The 17,626-nt window shown below is 43.0% G+C and overlaps 1 protein-coding gene across 2 annotated transcripts in view; it reads left to right on the forward strand.

Moving 5' to 3' along the window:
• Window positions 1–17,626, forward strand: part of MDN1 (midasin AAA ATPase 1) — a 183,287-nt gene that overhangs the window by 27,979 nt on the left and 137,682 nt on the right. For both annotated transcript variants that reach the window (XM_074397695.1, XM_074397696.1), the window contains exons 4-9: window positions 49–156; window positions 314–506; window positions 4,367–4,609; window positions 4,850–4,981; window positions 10,614–10,717; window positions 14,599–14,713. In XM_074397695.1, the coding sequence (XP_074253796.1) occupies window positions 49–156; window positions 314–506; window positions 4,367–4,609; window positions 4,850–4,981; window positions 10,614–10,717; window positions 14,599–14,713 (895 nt within the window). The remainder of the gene's footprint in view (window positions 1–48; window positions 157–313; window positions 507–4,366; window positions 4,610–4,849; window positions 4,982–10,613; window positions 10,718–14,598; window positions 14,714–17,626) is intronic.

Consider the following 17,626-nt stretch of genomic DNA (forward strand, 5'->3'; position numbering starts at 1 on the left):
ATAATCAGCTGCAGATAAACTGAATTTACATACTTTCTTTTTCCCCAGGTATACGGCCAATTGTCTTGCTTTGGTCACCTGTATGAATGAAGAGCACAAGTTATCATTCCTTAAGAAGATATTTAATAGTGATGAATTGATCCATTTCAGGTTGAGGTAAGCAGGAGCCTTCGTGGAGGTCTTACTGTCTTGCTATAGCATTTCTTTTTTTTTTTTTTTTCTTTTCTGGGGGCAACAGGCCAGAGGTAACTGTGGATCTTGCTATAGCATTTCTGAGAAATAAGATAATTGATGAGACTCTCCTTTCTCTCAGGATATTAGAAGAGGCCCAGTTGCAGGACTTAGAGAAGGCTTTGGTTTTGGCCAATCCAGAAGCCTCCCTTTGGCGTAAGGAGAAGGAGCTGCAGTACTTACAGGGCCACCTTGTTTCGTCTGACCTCTCCCCTCGGGTGACAGCTGTCTGTGGTGTGGTGCTGCCCGGGCAGCCGCCAGCCTCTGGAGAGCCGGTATGTTGGCATCAGTAGAGGGTGTGTCCACTTCCCCCTACTAAACACTTAATGTGTTCTGTCTTTGGCTGGGCTCTGTGTACCAGCTGTGAGCTAAATTCAGTTTGTTAAATTGCTACTCCATTTTTGGAAGTATTCAGGGCAAAATTAAGAGAAATTCATCTTGGGCTTTTCCCTTGATATTTCCATTGTTGCTGTTTTTATTTTTTATTAATTTTTTTAAGTTGTAGAGACAGGGTCTCGCTGTGTTGTCTGTGCTGGTCTGGAACTCCTGGTCTCAAGAGATCATCCCACCTCTGCCTCCCAAAGTATTGGGATTACAGGCGTGATCCACTGTACCCAGCCTGTCCCTGTTTAATATGAAATTAAAAACTAATGTGCCTGTGTGATGCCTTTAACTTGAGCAGATCTCTTCCATATATCTTCTTGCTTGCTCACTGCAAAAACTGTGTGAAGGTCTATAGCATGGTTATAATCCCATGTTGATGTAATTCAAAGGCGGAATTACTTGCTGGAGACTCTTGGACTGCTCTGTGGCTAAGATAGTCCTAGGTCTAGAGATAACTCCTAGCAGCCTCTTCTTTCAGAATCTCATTGTATGAGAGTCCAGTATCTGTAATATACTTCCTCTCTGCCGTATCCAACAAGCTTCTTTTCAAGAATGGCTCGAGATCATACTTGAACAGCCTTACAGATTATGAATCTGGCACTTTTGGAAGCCAGTCTCTCTTTTTCCCTAGCAGTCTTCAGTCAGTTGCCACTTTGTCTAATGGTCAGATCCACCCACTTTTCTTCTTGATTCCAAGTCCTGGGTCATTTCTTGAACCATGAGTTGGGCTCTGGTCAGTAGCATTAAAAAAAAACTTATATGTATAGGAAAATGCACATTGTTGTTAAGTATAATTGCCAACACCAAAAACCCAGATCTTCCAGAGCTCTTAGTGTTTTTTTCTAGTCGTGAAGACCCATCCCCCTTCCCCTCTTTACACTCCCCATGTACCCTGTAACCAGTATCCTAACCTAGGTTTTGTTTAGGGCATTAGATTTTAACATAGGGAAGGATTCTGTTTAGAATGGGCCTGCTGTTGGTTGGCAGTGGGGACCCTGGTGCCGAAGTGCAGAGTAGAGTTGGGTGTAGCCTGCCTGCTAAATGAGAGGGGACAGCCCTGAGGAAAGTTCAAGGCTTCCAAGCTCTGAATTTCTCATTTAGTTCTCACATATCTTTAGGGAACCAGCCATATTTGAGAAGTTACTACCCCTTAAAAATTATAAATCATTCCACTTTTTAAAAGGTCTTCCCCTCCATGTATCTTAGATGCATTGTTATTGTTTAACAAATTAAATTTTTTTTCTTTGAGCGGAGTTGTGCTCTTTTTGGCCAGGCTGGAGTGCAATGGCATAGTTTTGGCTCATGGCAACTTCCGCCTCCTGGGTTCAAGGGATTCTCCTGCCACAGCCTCCCAAGTAGCTGGGATTACAGACGCCACCATGCCCAGCTACTTTTTTATTTTAATAGAGATGGGGCTTCTTTATGTTGGTCAGGCTGGTCTCGAACTCCCGATCTCAGGTGATCCGCCCGCCTCAGCCTCCCAAAGTGCTGAGATTACAGGTGTGAGCTAACCAGTCTCTAGATTTTTTTTTTTTTTTTTTTTTTTTGGCAGCAGGGTCTTACTGTGTTACCTGGGCTGGAGTGCAGTGCTGTGATCAAAGCTCACTGTAACTTCAAACTCCTGGGCTCAAGGGGTCCTTCCATCTCAGCCTCCTGAGTAGCTGAGATTACAGGTGTGTGCCACCATGCCTGGCTAAATTTTAAATTTTTTTACAGACAGTCTCACTGTGTTGCTCAGGCTAGTCTTAAACTCCTAGCCTCAAGCTGTCCTACTTCCTCAGCCTCCTAAAGGGCTGGGATTACAAGTGCAAGCCACCTTATCTGACTCAGAACGTTTTCATCTTACAAAACTGAAATTCTGTACTCATTAAACGTATCCAGTTCTTCTTTTTTTTTTTTTTGAGACGGAGTTTCGCTCTTGTTACCCAGGCTGGAGTGCAATGGCGCGATCTCGGCTCACTGCAACCTCCGCCTCCTGGGTTCAGGCAATTCTCCCGCCTCAGCCTCCTGAGTAGCTGGGATTACAGGCACATGCCACCATGCCCAGCTAATTTTTTGTATTTTTAGTAGAGACGGGGTTTCACCATGTTGGCCAGGATGGTCTCGATCTCTTGACCTCGTGATCCACCCACCTCGGCCTCCCAAAGTGCTGGGATTACAGGCTTGAGCCACCGCGCCCAGCCCTTATCCAGTTCATTCTAATAGTCTGTTTCACTTTTTGTTATGGAAAATGTCACACATATTCCAAAGTAGAAAGAATGGTGTAGTGAATACCCACGGTGCTGGTTATTCAATAATTATCAATTACATTTCATTTATATTTCTGCACAACTTCCTTGCATTCTATTACTTTGAAGCAAATACCAGGCATCATACTATTTTATATGAAAATATTTCAGTATATATCTCTAAAAGAAACAAACTTAAAAAATAACCCCAGTACTGTTATTATACCAAAAAAATGAAAAAAATTATAAGGTATTCTCTCAGTGTCTGTATTTTCCTGATTGTCTTAAAAATGTATTGTGCACATTTGTGATCTTAGATGGGAAATCCTGTAATATGGGGAGGGGAAGAAAAGAAAAATCCAAAAGTAATAGATGAGGTTTGCTCTCCCCAACCCTTGTGGATCAGCTTTTTTTTTTTTGGCTACTTACACTTTGGGAGACTTTCTTAAATTTGCCAACAAATTCTGCTTCCCTACTTCCCATGGAATATTCCCCCATCCCTCACCCCCAATAAAATGGAAAGGGAAAAAAAAAATCAGATCCTTGCTTTATTTTTATTTATTTATTTATTTATTTTTGAGAGGGAGTTTCGCTTTTGTCGCCCAGCGGGAATGCAGTGGCAGTATCTTGGCTCACTGCAACCTCTGCTTTCTGAGGTTCAAGTGATTCTCCAGCCTCGGCTTCTGGAGTAGCTGGGATTACAGGCACATGCCACTATGCCTAGCTAATTTTTTTTTAATTTTAATTTTATTTTATTTTATTTTTTTTTGAGGCGGAGTTTCGCTCTCGTTACCTAGGCTGGAGTGCAATGGCGCAATCTCGGCTCACCGCAACCTCTGCCTCCTGGGTTCAGGCAATTCTCCTGTCTCAGCCTCCTGAGTGGCTGGGATTACAGGCATGTGCCACCATGCCCAGCTAATGTTTTGTATTTTTAGTAGAGACGGGGTTTCACCATGTTGACCAGGATGGTCTCGATCTCTTGACCTCGTGATCCACCCACCTCGGCCTCCCAAAGTGCTGGGATTAGAGGCGTGAGCCACTGCGCCCAGCCATTTTTTTTTTTATTTTTATTTTTAGTAGAGATGGGGTTTTGCCACGTTGGCCAGGCTGGTCTGAAACTCATGACTTCAGGTGATCCACCCGCCTTTGCTTCACAAAGTAATGGGATTATAGGCATGAGCCACTGCACCTGGCCCCTTGCTTTATTTTTTAAAATTTATTTGCATTTAGAGTCTCTGTGTCACCCAGGCTAGTGTGCAGTGGTGTGATGATGGCTCACTATATCCTTGAACTCCTGGGATGAAATGATACTGCCATGTCAGCACTTCCAGTAGCTGAGACTATGGGCACGTGCCACTATGCCCAAGAGATCTTTACCTTAGATGACATACCTGTTATTATCGTTTTGGTACTATGAATTTACTTGCAAAGGTTTATATAAGGTTAGAAGGCTTCCTGTAGAAATTAACTTGTGGACGGACTCTTCTTGACAAGTCCTTTGTTTCTCTCACTTGCCTCTTTAGGTTGGTAATAGGAGTTCTTCACGTGAACAGGAGCTGGCACTTAGGTCTTATGTGCTGGTTGAGTCTGTCTGCAAAAATCTTCAGACCCTGGCTATGGCGGTTGCTTCTCAGAATGCTGTGTTGTTGGAAGGACCAATAGGATGTGGCAAAACTTCCTTAGTTGAATATTTAGCTGCAATGACAGGTAGAAGGAAGCCTCCTCAGCTTCTCAAAGTCCAGCTTGGAGATCAGACTGACAGTAAGGTAATAAGGAAATGTTCAGTTTTGGTGGCTTGTCACGCTTGTAAATATTTGCATTAAAATACTGCTTTTGGTAATGGAATATAAGAATAGTTATTGGTCTTGCTTATATCTGTTGAAGCCAACCTCTATAAACCTCAAGTGCCTACTTATACCTATCTATAGAAGATTAACAGTTAATCAAATGTTGTAGTATTGCCACTACAGGTGTGATTTTTTCAGTAATTTATCTTCTTTTTGCAGATGCTTTTGGGGATGTATCGCTGCACAGATGTTCCTGGAGAGTTTGTGTGGCAGCCTGGCACCCTGACACAGGCAGCCACAATGGGCCACTGGATCCTTCTGGAGGACATTGACTATGCCCCCTTAGACGTGGTATGTTATCTCACAAAATCATTGTCCCTTAACATATTTTCCTGTCTGGGAAAAGCATTTTGTTAATAGTGATTCTGGTGGTGGTCTAAACAAAAAAGGTGTTTGATTAGACATACTATGTTGTAGGTACTTCATGGTTACTTGCCTGATTTGAGTTGTGCTCCTGAATTAGTTGGCTAGTTTCTTGTTTGATAGAGGATCTATAAAATTTTGGTTGTGCTGTTTCCTATAGTAGTCGAATATGTGACCAGTTTCACAGTAGTTTTTTCCTCCTCTAATTGAATATGAGATCAGCCTTTTCCAAGAGTAGGTCTGGTTTGGAACATCTCAACCATGTTACAGATACATTGAGAAGTTTGAGATCCTGCTTCTTAGCTGTGGCAGTTGCAGAGCAGTGGGCTGAGGGCAAGTGAAGGAGGAGATGATGTAGTAAGAGTGTACTTGCCTTTTGTTTCATTAAGAAAAATACGCTGGGTGTGTATTTAGGTTTGTAAAAGACCACTTCTATATGTATAAAATTAGCCATTGAGACAATCCATGTTGCCTTCGTATTCTGAAGAGTGGCAAAAAAATGTATTGCAGGATGAAATAGTCTTACTTTGGACAGATTTTTTTTCTGATACTGGTTTTAATTTTCTTTTCTTTCTTTCTTTTTTTTTGTGAGACAGAGTCTAGCTCTGTCAGTCAGGCTGGTGTGCAGTGGGGCACAATCTAGGCTCACTGCAGCCTCCATCTCCCAGGCTCAAGCAATTCGGCCTCAGCCTCTTGAGTAGCTGGGATTACAGACGTATGCCACCATGCCTGGCTAATTTTTGTATTTTTAGTAGAGACAGGGTTTCATCACATTGGCCAGGCTGGTCTCAAACTCCTGACCTCAGGTAATCTGCCCGCCTCGGCCTCCTAAAGTGGTGGGATTACAGGTATGAGCGACCATGCCCGGCTGATTTTAATTTTCTTTTAGGGTGAACCCGCTCAAATTAACTGTATATGGACTTTTCTTTCTTGAATATGAGAGAAAGAGTATGTGTGTGTCTATGTGTGAATGTGTGTGTGTGAGAGAGTGTTTAGGGAGAGATGAAGGGGAAGGAGTAAGTGTGTATGTTATATCAACGTAGCTGAAAATAAGTGTGTATGTTATATCAATGTTTTTAGAGTGTGATGAGGTAAAGATGTTCTGGAGATACTGGCCCAGAGAGGGCCTCACAGTTTGATCACTATGTTCTGGTGTCTTAATGTTCACTCTTACAGAACTGGAAACTCAGTTTTCTTAAGCCCAGAGCCAGGGCTGACTCCTACCAGTGAGACTTAAAAATAAAACTGAGATATAAACTACAAGGCAGTTTAAAAATATTTGTTAAGTTTTTTCCTTTTTGGTGCCCTTCCTGGGCAGTTCCCCCCCACCCCCACCCCAATCAGATATTAGGTTATCTGGGAAGGCAGTAGCTTTACTTATTTATTTATTTTTGTAATTATTATTATTTTTTTGAGACAGAGTTTTGCTTTTGTTGCCCAGTCTGGAGTACAACAGCATGATCTTGGTTCACTGCAACCTCTGCCTCCCAATTCAAACGATTCTCCTGCCTCAGCCTCCTGAGAAGCTGGGATTATAGGCATGCACCACCACACCTGGCTAATTGTTTGTATTTTTTTTTTTAGTAGAGGCAGGATTTCTCCATGTTGGACAGGCTGGTCTCGAACTCCCGACCCCAGATGAAATGCCCACCTTGGCCTCCCAAAGTGCTGAGATAACAGGCATGAGCCACCGCTCCCAGCCAATTTTTACTTTTTTTTGAGACAGAATCTTGCTCTTGTCGCCCAGCCTGGCGTGCAGTGGTGTTATCTTGACTCACCACAACCTCTGCCTCTTGGATTCAAGCAATCCTTCAGTCTCCCTAGTAGCTGGGATTGCAAGCATGCGCCACTATGCCCAGCGAATGTTTGTATTTCTTTTATTAGAGACGAGGTTTCACCATTAGGTCTATGGATGTGTGTGCACATTGTGCGGATTATACAGATGTTCTTACTATTTTGTTTTTTCCAGAACTTTTCAGCTCATAGTTGGCCCATTATCATTTTAAAATAGCTTTTGCAGACCTCATTCAGGATAATTTTCTTTAGGTTCAAGTTTTTGAGTATGTTGGAATTGCTTCTATATTATTTTGGGCTTCTCTTTCAGCTCCTAGCCATGTATGAAATAATGATGCTTAAAAAGATTATGTCTGATATTTTAGAACCCTCTTCTTTGGCTCTCTGCTCTTCTCACATTTTTTTCCTTTTGAAACTTCCTTTATAAACTCACAACTCCTAGATCCATATGTCTAGTCCACACTTTTTTTTTGTTATTTAGTTTTTTTTTTCTTTTTTGAGATGGAGTTTCGCTCTTGTTACCCAGGCTGGAGTGCAATGGCGCAATCTCGGCTCACCGCAACCTCCGCCTCCTGGGTTCAGGCAATTCTCCTGCCTCAGCCTCCTGAGTAGCTGGGATTACAGGCACGCGCCACCATGCCCAGCTACTTTTTTGTATTTTTAGTAGAGACGGGGTTTCACCATGTTGACCGGGATGGTCTCGATCTCTTGACCTCGTGATCCACCTGCCTCGGCCTCCCAAAGTGCTGGGATTACAGGCTTGAGCCACCACGCCCGGCCTGTTATTTAGTTTTTATTTCATAATCATAAACTTAACTCTGCTATCCAAGTAGATGTAGAAGGGAATAAGGAAAATATGGAACACAGAGAATGTGGAACTGCAGTGAGAGCAGAAAGATTATATAAGGATACTGCAAGCAAATGGAGTGGAGGGGGTGCTCTTGGAAGCTATAGAAGGAATGGTTCTAGTGGTTAACAGAAGACACAAGTCAAATTCTTTTTTTTTTTTTGGAGGTGAAGTCTCAACTGGAGTGCAGTGGTGTGATCTCGGCTCACTGCAGCCTCTGCCTCCCATCCTTAGGTGATTCTCCTGCTTCAGCCTCCCAGTAGCTGGGACTACAAGTGTGTGCCACCATACCTGGCTAGTTTTTGTATTTTTTGTAGAGACAGGGTGTCACCGTGTTGGCCAGGCTCATCTTAAACTCCTGACCTCAAGAGATCTGCCCACCTCGTCCTCCCAAAGTTCTGGGATTACAGGCATGAGCCACTGCGCTTGGCCTCACAAGTCAAATTTATTAGAGTTGCCCACAGTCAGCAGTGATCTTCTTATTGGCCTTGCTGTTCCTGAACCCAAAATGCTCCATGGCCTCCGTAATATTCATGCCTTCTTTCACCTTGCTGAAGAACACATGCTTGCCATCCAACCACAGAGTCTTGACACTACAGATGAAAAACTAGGAACCATTTGTGTTTGATCCCACATTTGCCATGGACAAGATGCCAGGATCTTTGTGCTTCAGGAAGAAGTTCTTATAATGAAAGTTTTCCCTATAGGTGGACTTGCTGCAGGTGCCATTATGGGGTGTGATGTCACTACCCTGCTACATAAACCCTGGAATAATTGTGTGAAGGCAGGAACCCTTATAACCAAATCCTTTCTCTCCATTGCTTAGCAGGAAAGTTTTTGCTGTCTTTCAAAATTTGTCTGCAAACAGCTCAAAGGAAACGTGGCCCAAGGGTTCATCCTCATGGCGATACTGAAGAACATGGTGGGGTAGACTGTGGCTAGTAGTGGCAGAGGGCTCCGGGGGTGGTGGTGTCTGCAAAGTGGGCCAGCCCACATTCTTTTTGTTTTTTTTGAGATGGAGTTTCACTCTTGTTACCCAGGCTGGAGTGCAATGGCGCGATCTCGGCTCACCGCAACCTCCGCCTCCTGGGTTCAGGCAATTCTCCTGCCTCAGCCTCCTGAGTATCTGGGATTACGGGCACGTGCCACCATGCCCAGCTAATTTTTTGTATTTTTAGTAGAGACGGAGTTTCACCATGTTGACCAGGATGGTCTCGATCTCTTGACTTCATGATCCACCCGCCTCGGCCTCCCAAAGTGCTGGGATTACAGGCGTGAGCCACCGCACCTGGCTAGCCCACATTCTTAAGAAAAAACAACACAACTCTACTTGGCATATCCATTGCTAGCACAAAGTTCAAGATGTCCAAATTGGACTTATTTTCTTTTTTTCAGAGTAACCTTTTCTTAAGCACGAACAAAAAAGAAAATAGCCTTTTCTTAAGCACTGACAAAAAAGAAAAGCAGAAACAAAACCTACCATGGCAAAAAAATAAATTGTTAGGATCAAAAAAACACTTTGTTGTCTGGTCATGGTGGCTGATGCCTGTAATCCCAGCACTTTGGGAGGCCAAGGTGGGCAGATTACTTGAGATCAGGAGTTTAAGACCGTCCTGGTCAACATGGTGAAACCTCGTCTCTAGTTAAAAAAAAAAAAAAAAATCACCAGGCATGGTGGCGAATGCTTGTAATCCCAGCTACTTGGCAGGCTGAAGTGGGAGGATTCCTTGAATCTGAGAGGCAGAGGTTGCAGTGAGCTGAGATTGCACCACTACACTCTAGCCTGGGCCTCAAAGTGAGACTCCATCTTACAACAAAAAAGAAAAAACACCACTTTACTGTGGGCAAAAGAAAACAAAAGAACACCTTTTCTTCCTCAAGTTACCAGCTAAACACTAGACGCCTCTTCCTCCTTCTCTCATTCAGATGGTCTCCATGTCTTTTATTGCCTTTTCCTTCTTTATTCTGTTCTTATCCCATTGTCTTAGCACTGGGTTCTTATTTTATCTACCTATCTTGCCTTTGTTACCGGAATAGTGTCTTTTTTGGCCATTCCTCCAGGGTAGCTCCTTTCTAAAGTGCTGCACAGTTGAGAATTAGTTCTTTTCTTCTCAGCCTAAAATCCTCAATAACTCTTATGAAAAAGTTCAAAGCCTTTAGCTCAGCACAGTGGGCCTTTTATTACTTATCTCTAAACCTTACCCTTTTTTTTGAAGTGGAGTTTCATTCCTATTGCCCAAGCTGGAGTGCAATGGCACTATCTTGGCTCACCGCAACCTCCGCCTCCCACGTTCAAGCGATTCTCCTACCTCAGCCTCCCAAGTAGCTGGGATTATAGGCATGTGCCACCACTCCCAGCTAATTTTTTTGGTATTTTTAGTAGGGCTAGCGTTTCTCCATGTTGGTTGGGCTGGTCTTGAACTCTCGACCTCAGGTAATCCACCTGCCTAAGCCTCCCAAAGTGCTGGAATTACAGGTGTGAGTGACCATGCCCAGCCTTAAACCTTACTTCTTTCTGCTGATTCATGTGCACATTCTTCCTTAAATGTAACAGAATCCTTGTGCCATAGCTTTTAGGCATATCAAATTTTTTTTTCTTTTTTTTGAGATAGAGTCTTGCTCTGCTGCCCAGGCTGGAGTACAGTGGCATGATCTCGGCTCACTGTAGCCTCTGCCTCTGGGTTCAAATGATTCTCCTACCTCAGCCTCCTGAGTAGCTGCGACTACAGGCACGCACCATCATGCCTGACTAATCAATGTTGAGTGTATAAATTGTGCTGCTATGTAGGTGGTTCAGACGTTCCCACCTGCATATTGACCCCAGTTTTGGGCTATGAGAGCTGAAGTTTTCTCTAGAGATTTGTTTTGTTTTGATTACTTCTGTCTTAATAGCTTTATCAGTGTGGTTTTCTGATTTAGGTTTCTGTGCTGATCCCTCTTTTGGAGAATGGAGAGCTCTTGATTCCAGGCAGAGGTGACTATTTGAAAGTGGCACCTGGATTTCAGTTTTTTGCAACTAGGAGGTATGTACTAGTAACTTTTGGTTTTCACTCTGAAGCCGCATACTCATAAGTTTGCATGCTGAGCTAATGAAGATCATTTATAAAATAAGAGATTTTTTTCCCACTTAATAAGTAACCAGTTTAAAACACTTTACCTTATTTCATGTTTTATAAAATAATCAGAGGTGAAGTTATTGCTTTTTTTTTTTTTTTTTTTGAGACGGAGTTTTGCTCTTGTTACCCAGGCTGTAGTGCAATGGCACGATCTCGGCTCACCACAACCTCCGCCTCCTGGGTTCAGGCAATTCTCCTGCCTCAGCCTCCCAAGTAGCTGGGATTACAGGCATGCGCCACCATGCCCAGCTAATTTTTTGTATTTTTAGTAGAGGCGGGGTTTCACCATGTTGCCCAGGATGGTCTTGATCTCTTGACGTTGTGATCCACCCGCCTTGGGCTCCCAAAGTGCTGGGATTACAGGCTTGAGCCACCGCGCCCAGCCTGAGGTTATTGTATAGCCCTGGGTTTGAGTCCTGACACTCAAACCCAGTGCTGTATAACAAGCTTAGTACCTAGGTATACCTTGTCTGTCTGGTTATGATGGAGTTAATAATACCTTCTTTAAATGGTGGCTGTAACGAAGAAGTGAAATGACTTGTACTAAAGACCTGTCACAATAAATGCCCAGTTACTGGCTAGCCATGATGGTGATAATGATAGGTAGACTTCAGGTAATTGAAAAATTAATTGGATATAATCATGAACAGAGGCACAAAAACTGAGCATGCTTAGTATGTTTTCCTGTGTACATTTAAAAATTCCATGAAGGCAGTGGTTTATTTCTTCCTGCTAGTCTGTACCTGCACAGCTTCTTCAATGTCTTAAAAATCCCCATGAGTGAAACTAACACCATTCTATAGTTAATAATTATGTTAGTGTTTACCTCAGTTAACATTCACTGCCAGATGGAACATGTAGCTAACCCAATAGTACTCAAGGAATACCTTCCTAGTCCCAGTTACTCTTTTTTTTTTTTTTTTTTTGAAACGGGGTCTTGGTGTGTTGCCCAAGCTTATCCTGAACTTCTGTGCTCAAGCAATTTTCCCAGTCCAGCCTCCCAAGTAGCTGAGACTACAGGCACATGCCACTGTGCCTAGCTGACCGTGATACTTTTTTTTTTTTTTGAGATAAAGTCTTGGTCTGTTGCCCAGGCTGGAGTGCAGTGGTGCGATCTTGGCTCACTGCAACCTCTGCCTCCTGGGTTCGAGCAATTGTGCCACAGTCTCTCGAGTAGCTGGGATTACAGGCGTCCGCCACTATGCCTGGCTAATTTGTAATATTTTTAGTAGAGATAAGGTTTCATCATCTTGGCCAGGCTGGTCTTGATCTCCTGACCTCGAGATCCGCCTACTTTGACCTCCTAAAGTGCTGGGATTACAGGCATGAGCCACTGCACCCGGCTCAACCCTTCTACCTTTCTTTTAAACATAGATAGTGTTTTGCTTTGTCACCCAGGCTGGAGAGGAGTGGCTTGATCATAGCTTATTGTAACCATAAACTCCTGGGCTCATGTGATCTCCTTCCTCAGCCTTTTGAGTACCTAGGACTACAGATGTACACCACCAGGCCTGGCTAAAAATAAATGTCTTATCTTTTTCTTTTCTTTCTTTTTCTTTTCTTTTTTTTTTTTGAGACGGAGTTTTGCTCTCGTTACCCAGGCTGGAGTGCAATGGCGTGGCCTCCGCTCGCCACAACCTGCGTCTCCTGGTTCAGGCAATTCTCCTGCCTCAGCTTCCTGAGTAACTGGGATTACAGGCACATGCCTCTATGCCCAGCTAATTTTTTGTATTTTTAGTAGAGACGGGGTTTCACCATGTTGACCAGGATCGTCTCGATCTCTTGACCTCATGATCCGCCCCCCTCTTGGCCTCCCAAAGTGCTGGGATTACAGGCGTGAGCCACTGTGCCCAGCCTCTTTTTTTTTTTTTTTTAAAGGGATAGGGTGTTCCCTCATTGACCAGGCTGATCTTGAACTCCTGGCCTCAAGCAGTCCTCCTGCTGTGGCCTCCTAAATTGTTGTAATGACAGGCATGAACCATCGAACCTGACACTGCTAGTTTTAATAGACCTTGATTTATTTTTTTAAATGAATTTATTTGAGACCAAGTCTCAGTCTCTTGCCAGGACTAGAATGCAGTGGCATGATCTTGACTTACTGCAACCTCTGCCTCCTGGGTTCAAGTGATTCTCATGATTCTCATGCCTCAGCCTCCCAGGTAGTTGGGACTACAGTGGCATGCCAGGACTCCGGGCTAATTTTTGTGTCTTTAGTAGGGGTGGGGTTTTGTCATGTTGCCTAGGCTGATTTTGTACTCCTGGCCTCAAGCAGTCTGCACTCTTCATCCTCCCAGAGTGTTAGGATTACAGGTGTGAGCCATTGCATCTGTCCTATTTCATGTTTTTTTAGAGATGAAGCCTCAATTTGTTGCCCAGCCTGTCTCGAACTCCTGGACTCAAGCAATCTTCCTACTTTGGCTTCCCAAAGTGCTAGGAGTACTGACATGAGCCACCAAGCCTGGCTGACCTTGATTTTATTTATAGAGATAGTGAAGTTCTTTTCTGGTAGATTCAAACACTTTCCAAAAAGACCTGGGACATCATGGAAAGATATTAGACAAACTTCTAATCCGATAAACTTGAATTTAATTTTCAGTTCTGCTGTTTGCAGTCATAGTTGAGTGTACGAGGGCCATGCTTTCCTTCTCTTCCATTTATGTAAGAAGAAAAGAATGGCATCTTCCTCTCAGGACAGTTGTGAGAATTAAGTGGCTTACTGATAAGCATGTACCTTTCCCAGAGTGTATGTTTAATGTATATTCCTTCTCCACTGGAAATTTTTAATGGATTTAAGTACTGTAGCTTCTGGTAACAAGCTGTGAACTTAATGTTATTGCTAGGGACCTTAGAGTATGTTTTCTCTTTCCTGAGGTTATTTATGCCTTAAGGAAGAGGAACATGTCATTGAAATAAAAACTTTTTTTTTTTTTTTTTTTGAGATGGAGTTTCGCTCTTGTTACCCAGGCTGGAGTGCAATGGCACGATCTCGGCTCACCATAACCTCCGCCTCCTGGGTTCAGGCAGTTCTCCTGCCTCAGCCTCCTGAGTAGCTGGGATTACAGGCACGTGCCACCAGCTGATTTTTTGTATTTTTAGTAGAGACGGGGTTTTACCATGTTGACCAGGATGGTCTCGATCTCTTGACCTCGTGATCCACCTGCCTTGGCCTCCCAAAGTGCTGGGATTACAGGCTTGAGCCACCGCGCCCGGCTGAAATAAAAACTTTTACCTTGTAGAATCATTTGCAGTGATTTGAAAATACTTGGTTAAAGTGCTATCACTCCGGGCCGGGCGCAGTGGCTCAAGCCTGTAATCCCAGCACTTTGGGAGGCCGAGGCGGGTGGATCACGAGGTCAAGAAATCGAGACCATCCTGGTCAACATGGTGAAACCCCGTCTCTACTAAAAATACAAAAAATTAGCTGGGCATGGTGGTGTGTGCCTGTAATCCCAGCTACTCAGGAGGCTGAGGCAGGAGAATTGCCTGAACCCAGGAGGCGGAGGTTGCGGTGAGCCGAGATCGTGCCATTGCACTCCAGCCTGGGTAACAAGAGTGAAACTCCATCTCAAAAAAAAAAAAAAAAAAAAAAAAGAAGTGCTATCACTCCTTCTTAGGAGAAGAGCCAAACATGGGTTAACTGTAAGCCCAACAGTGTAGTATCTGGAAACAGAAGGGTTTATGAGTTTTCTTCATATGTGAGACAATGTACAGCAAGTAATATCCAGAGGCATAATTCAGGATTAAAATTTGGAGTTTTGTTTGACTGTGTTTCTTATTTTGAATCGTAGACTCTTGAGCTGTGGAGGAAATTGGTATCGACCGCTAAATAGTCATGCTACTTTGCTAGACAAATATTGGACCAAAATTCACCTGAATAATCTGGATAAGAGAGAACTGAATGAGGTATGTTCCTCTTAGAATCATTGCTTTTCTTTTTTACATGAAAACTTCCAAACCTGCATGAAACAGGAAATAGTAAAATAAACCACCAGAACAGTTATCAACCTAAATTTTACACTCCAGAATTTTACTCTATTTGCTTCATGTATTATTTTTTCTGTGCTAATACATTTGAAAGCAAACTTCCCAGCATACATCTCTAAAAATTTAAGGTCATTATATATAACCACAATAACATTATTATATACAATAAAATAAATAGTAATTCTGCGGTATCATTGAATTTTTGGATTATGTTTAGATTTTCCCAGTTGTCTCCACAGGATCATTTTACTAAGTTGATTTGAAGTAATTTCTTTCACATGTAACTTAATGGACATTTTGATCTAGGCATTAATGAGAATTGAGGTAAATCACCTTATAGGTTTTCTACATTGATTCAGTTTGTAGTATTTTGGTTATCCTAGATCCGTAAGAAGTATACCTCACTTGGCTCTGCTCACGCCCCACTTCCCTTGTATGTCTCACTTGGATGATTTCCCTTCCACAGTGCTTTCTCTAGGAGAGAGGGCGATAGAGCAAAACTATGTCCAAAAAAAAAAGAAAATAGAAAGAGAAAAGAAAATGTAGAATAAAATATCTGAAGTTTGTGGCCAGGTGCACTGACAAATTGTGGTCAGTGGTCATTCAGACATGGGAGAGATGCTTTGCCCTTTCTTGATTTATGTGTATAGATAATTATATGACACTAAATAAACTTCAATATTTTTTTTTGTTTTTGAGATGGAGTTTCATTCTTGTTGCCCAGGCTGGAGTGCAGTGGCATGATCTCGGCTCAGTGTAATCTCCGCCTCATGGATTCAAGCAATTCTTGATTACAAGGTTATAAGGGGATTACAGGTGCGAGCCACTGCACCTGGCCACAAACTTCAGATATTTTATCTACATTTTCTTTTCTCTTTCTTTCTTTTCTTTTTCTTTTTTCTTTTCTTTTCTTTTCTTTTGGACATAGTTTTGCTCTATCTCCCAGAACAGTGCTCTGTGGTGCAGTCTCAGCTCACTGCAACCTCTGCCTCCTGGGTTCAAGTATTCTCCTGTCTCAGCCTCCTGAGTAGCTGGGATTATAGGTGGCTGCTACCACACCAGGCTACTTTGTATTTTTTTGAGACGTAGTCTTGCTCTGTTGCCCAGGTTGGAGTGCAGTGGGTAGCACAATCTTGGCTCACTGCAACTTTTCCTCCCCGGTTCCAATAATTCTCCTTCCTCAGCTCCTGAGTAGCTGGAATTAACAAGTGTGCACCATCATACTCAGCTGATATATATATATATATATATATATTTTTTTTTTTTTTTTGGTAGTAGGGTCTCACTTTCTCACCCAGGTTTGAGTGCAGTGATGCAATTTTGTCCTACTGTAACCTCCGCCTCCCAGGTTCAAGTGATTCTCCTGCCTCAGCCTCCCAAGTAGCTGGGATTACAGACAGGCACATGCCACCACACCTAGCTGATCTTTGTATTTTTGGTAGAGATGGGGTTTTACCATGTTGGCCATGCTGGTTTCAAACTCCTGACCTCAGGTGATCCATCCTCGGCCTCCCAAAGTGTTAGAATTACAGGCATGAACCACTGCACCTGGCTACCACATTTTCGATGTTTATTAGTAGAGGGATTTTTGTGGTATTTAGTTTAACATATTACTGGGAAAATACTGATCATGTGATCTCTAAGAAGTCTTCCCTTGCCAATGTGATTTTATAAGTGCATACAACCTACTTTTTTTTTTTTTTGGAGACGGAGTCTTGTTCTGTTGCCAGGTTGGAGTGCAGTGGCGCGATCGCTGCTCACTGTAGCCTCAGCCTCCTTATTAGCTGGAACTACAGGCAGGCGCCACCGTGCCCAGCTAATCTTTGTATTTTTAGTAGAGAAGGGGTTTTACTATGTTGGCCAGAATATTCTCAATCTCTTGACCTTTTGATCTGCCCACCTTGGCCTCCCAAAGTGCTGGGATTACAGGCCTGAGCCACTGTGCCTGGCCGCATACAGCTTATTTTGCAGTTGTGAGTTGCTTACCTCACTCAGAGTTGCAGTTCTATGTTTTTGTGTCTGATATGTCTTTTTCCTCATCTTGTTACCCCAACTGTAAGCTCCTCTAGTAAGTTTTTCACCTTTGTGTTCTAAGAACTCATCCTGTGCCTGGCACACAGTAATACTGTTTGTTGTATTGATGTGTGATAATGCAACTTTCTTTTGCTATTGTAGACATTTGAATATTTAGTTTTTCTTTTCTTTTTTTTTTTTTTTTTTTTTTGAGATGGACTTTTGCTCTTGTTACCCAGGCTGGAGTGCAATGGCGCTATCTCGACTCACCGCAACCTCTGCCTCCTGGGTTCAGGCAATTCTCCTGCCTCAGCCTCCTGAGAAGCTGGGATTACAGGCACGCGCCACCAGGCCCAGCTAATTTTTTGTATTTTTTAGTAGAGACGGGGTTTCTCCATGTTGACCAGGATGGTCTTGATCTCTTGACCTCATGATGCACCTGCCTTGGCCTCCCAAAGTGCTGGGATTACAGGCGTGAGCCACCGCGCCCGACGAATATTTAGTTTTTCAACTCAAATTTACTAGTCTGTTTTTTGAACGAATAGGACTGAAGTTCACATTTCGGTGTGTTTTTTTGGGGGGTGGGGATTAAGGGATGAAGAACATATGATAGCTTCTTTTTTCTTATTTTATTCTGTACTTGAAGGCCAGGCTCATCATTCCATTTTTGTCATGAGCAGCAGTGAGTCATTCTGCTCATAGGAAGAACAATAGGAGCGTTCGTCTTCTCACTTATTTCATGTATGTCATATTTAGACAATTGACTTTGACATGCTCTCTTGTTGTCTTTGAACTTTCGGATTTACCAATCTTAACAAC

Source organism: Saimiri boliviensis, chromosome 4, assembly GCF_048565385.1.
Source record: "Saimiri boliviensis isolate mSaiBol1 chromosome 4, mSaiBol1.pri, whole genome shotgun sequence".
Lineage (NCBI taxonomy): Eukaryota > Metazoa > Chordata > Mammalia > Primates > Cebidae > Saimiri > Saimiri boliviensis.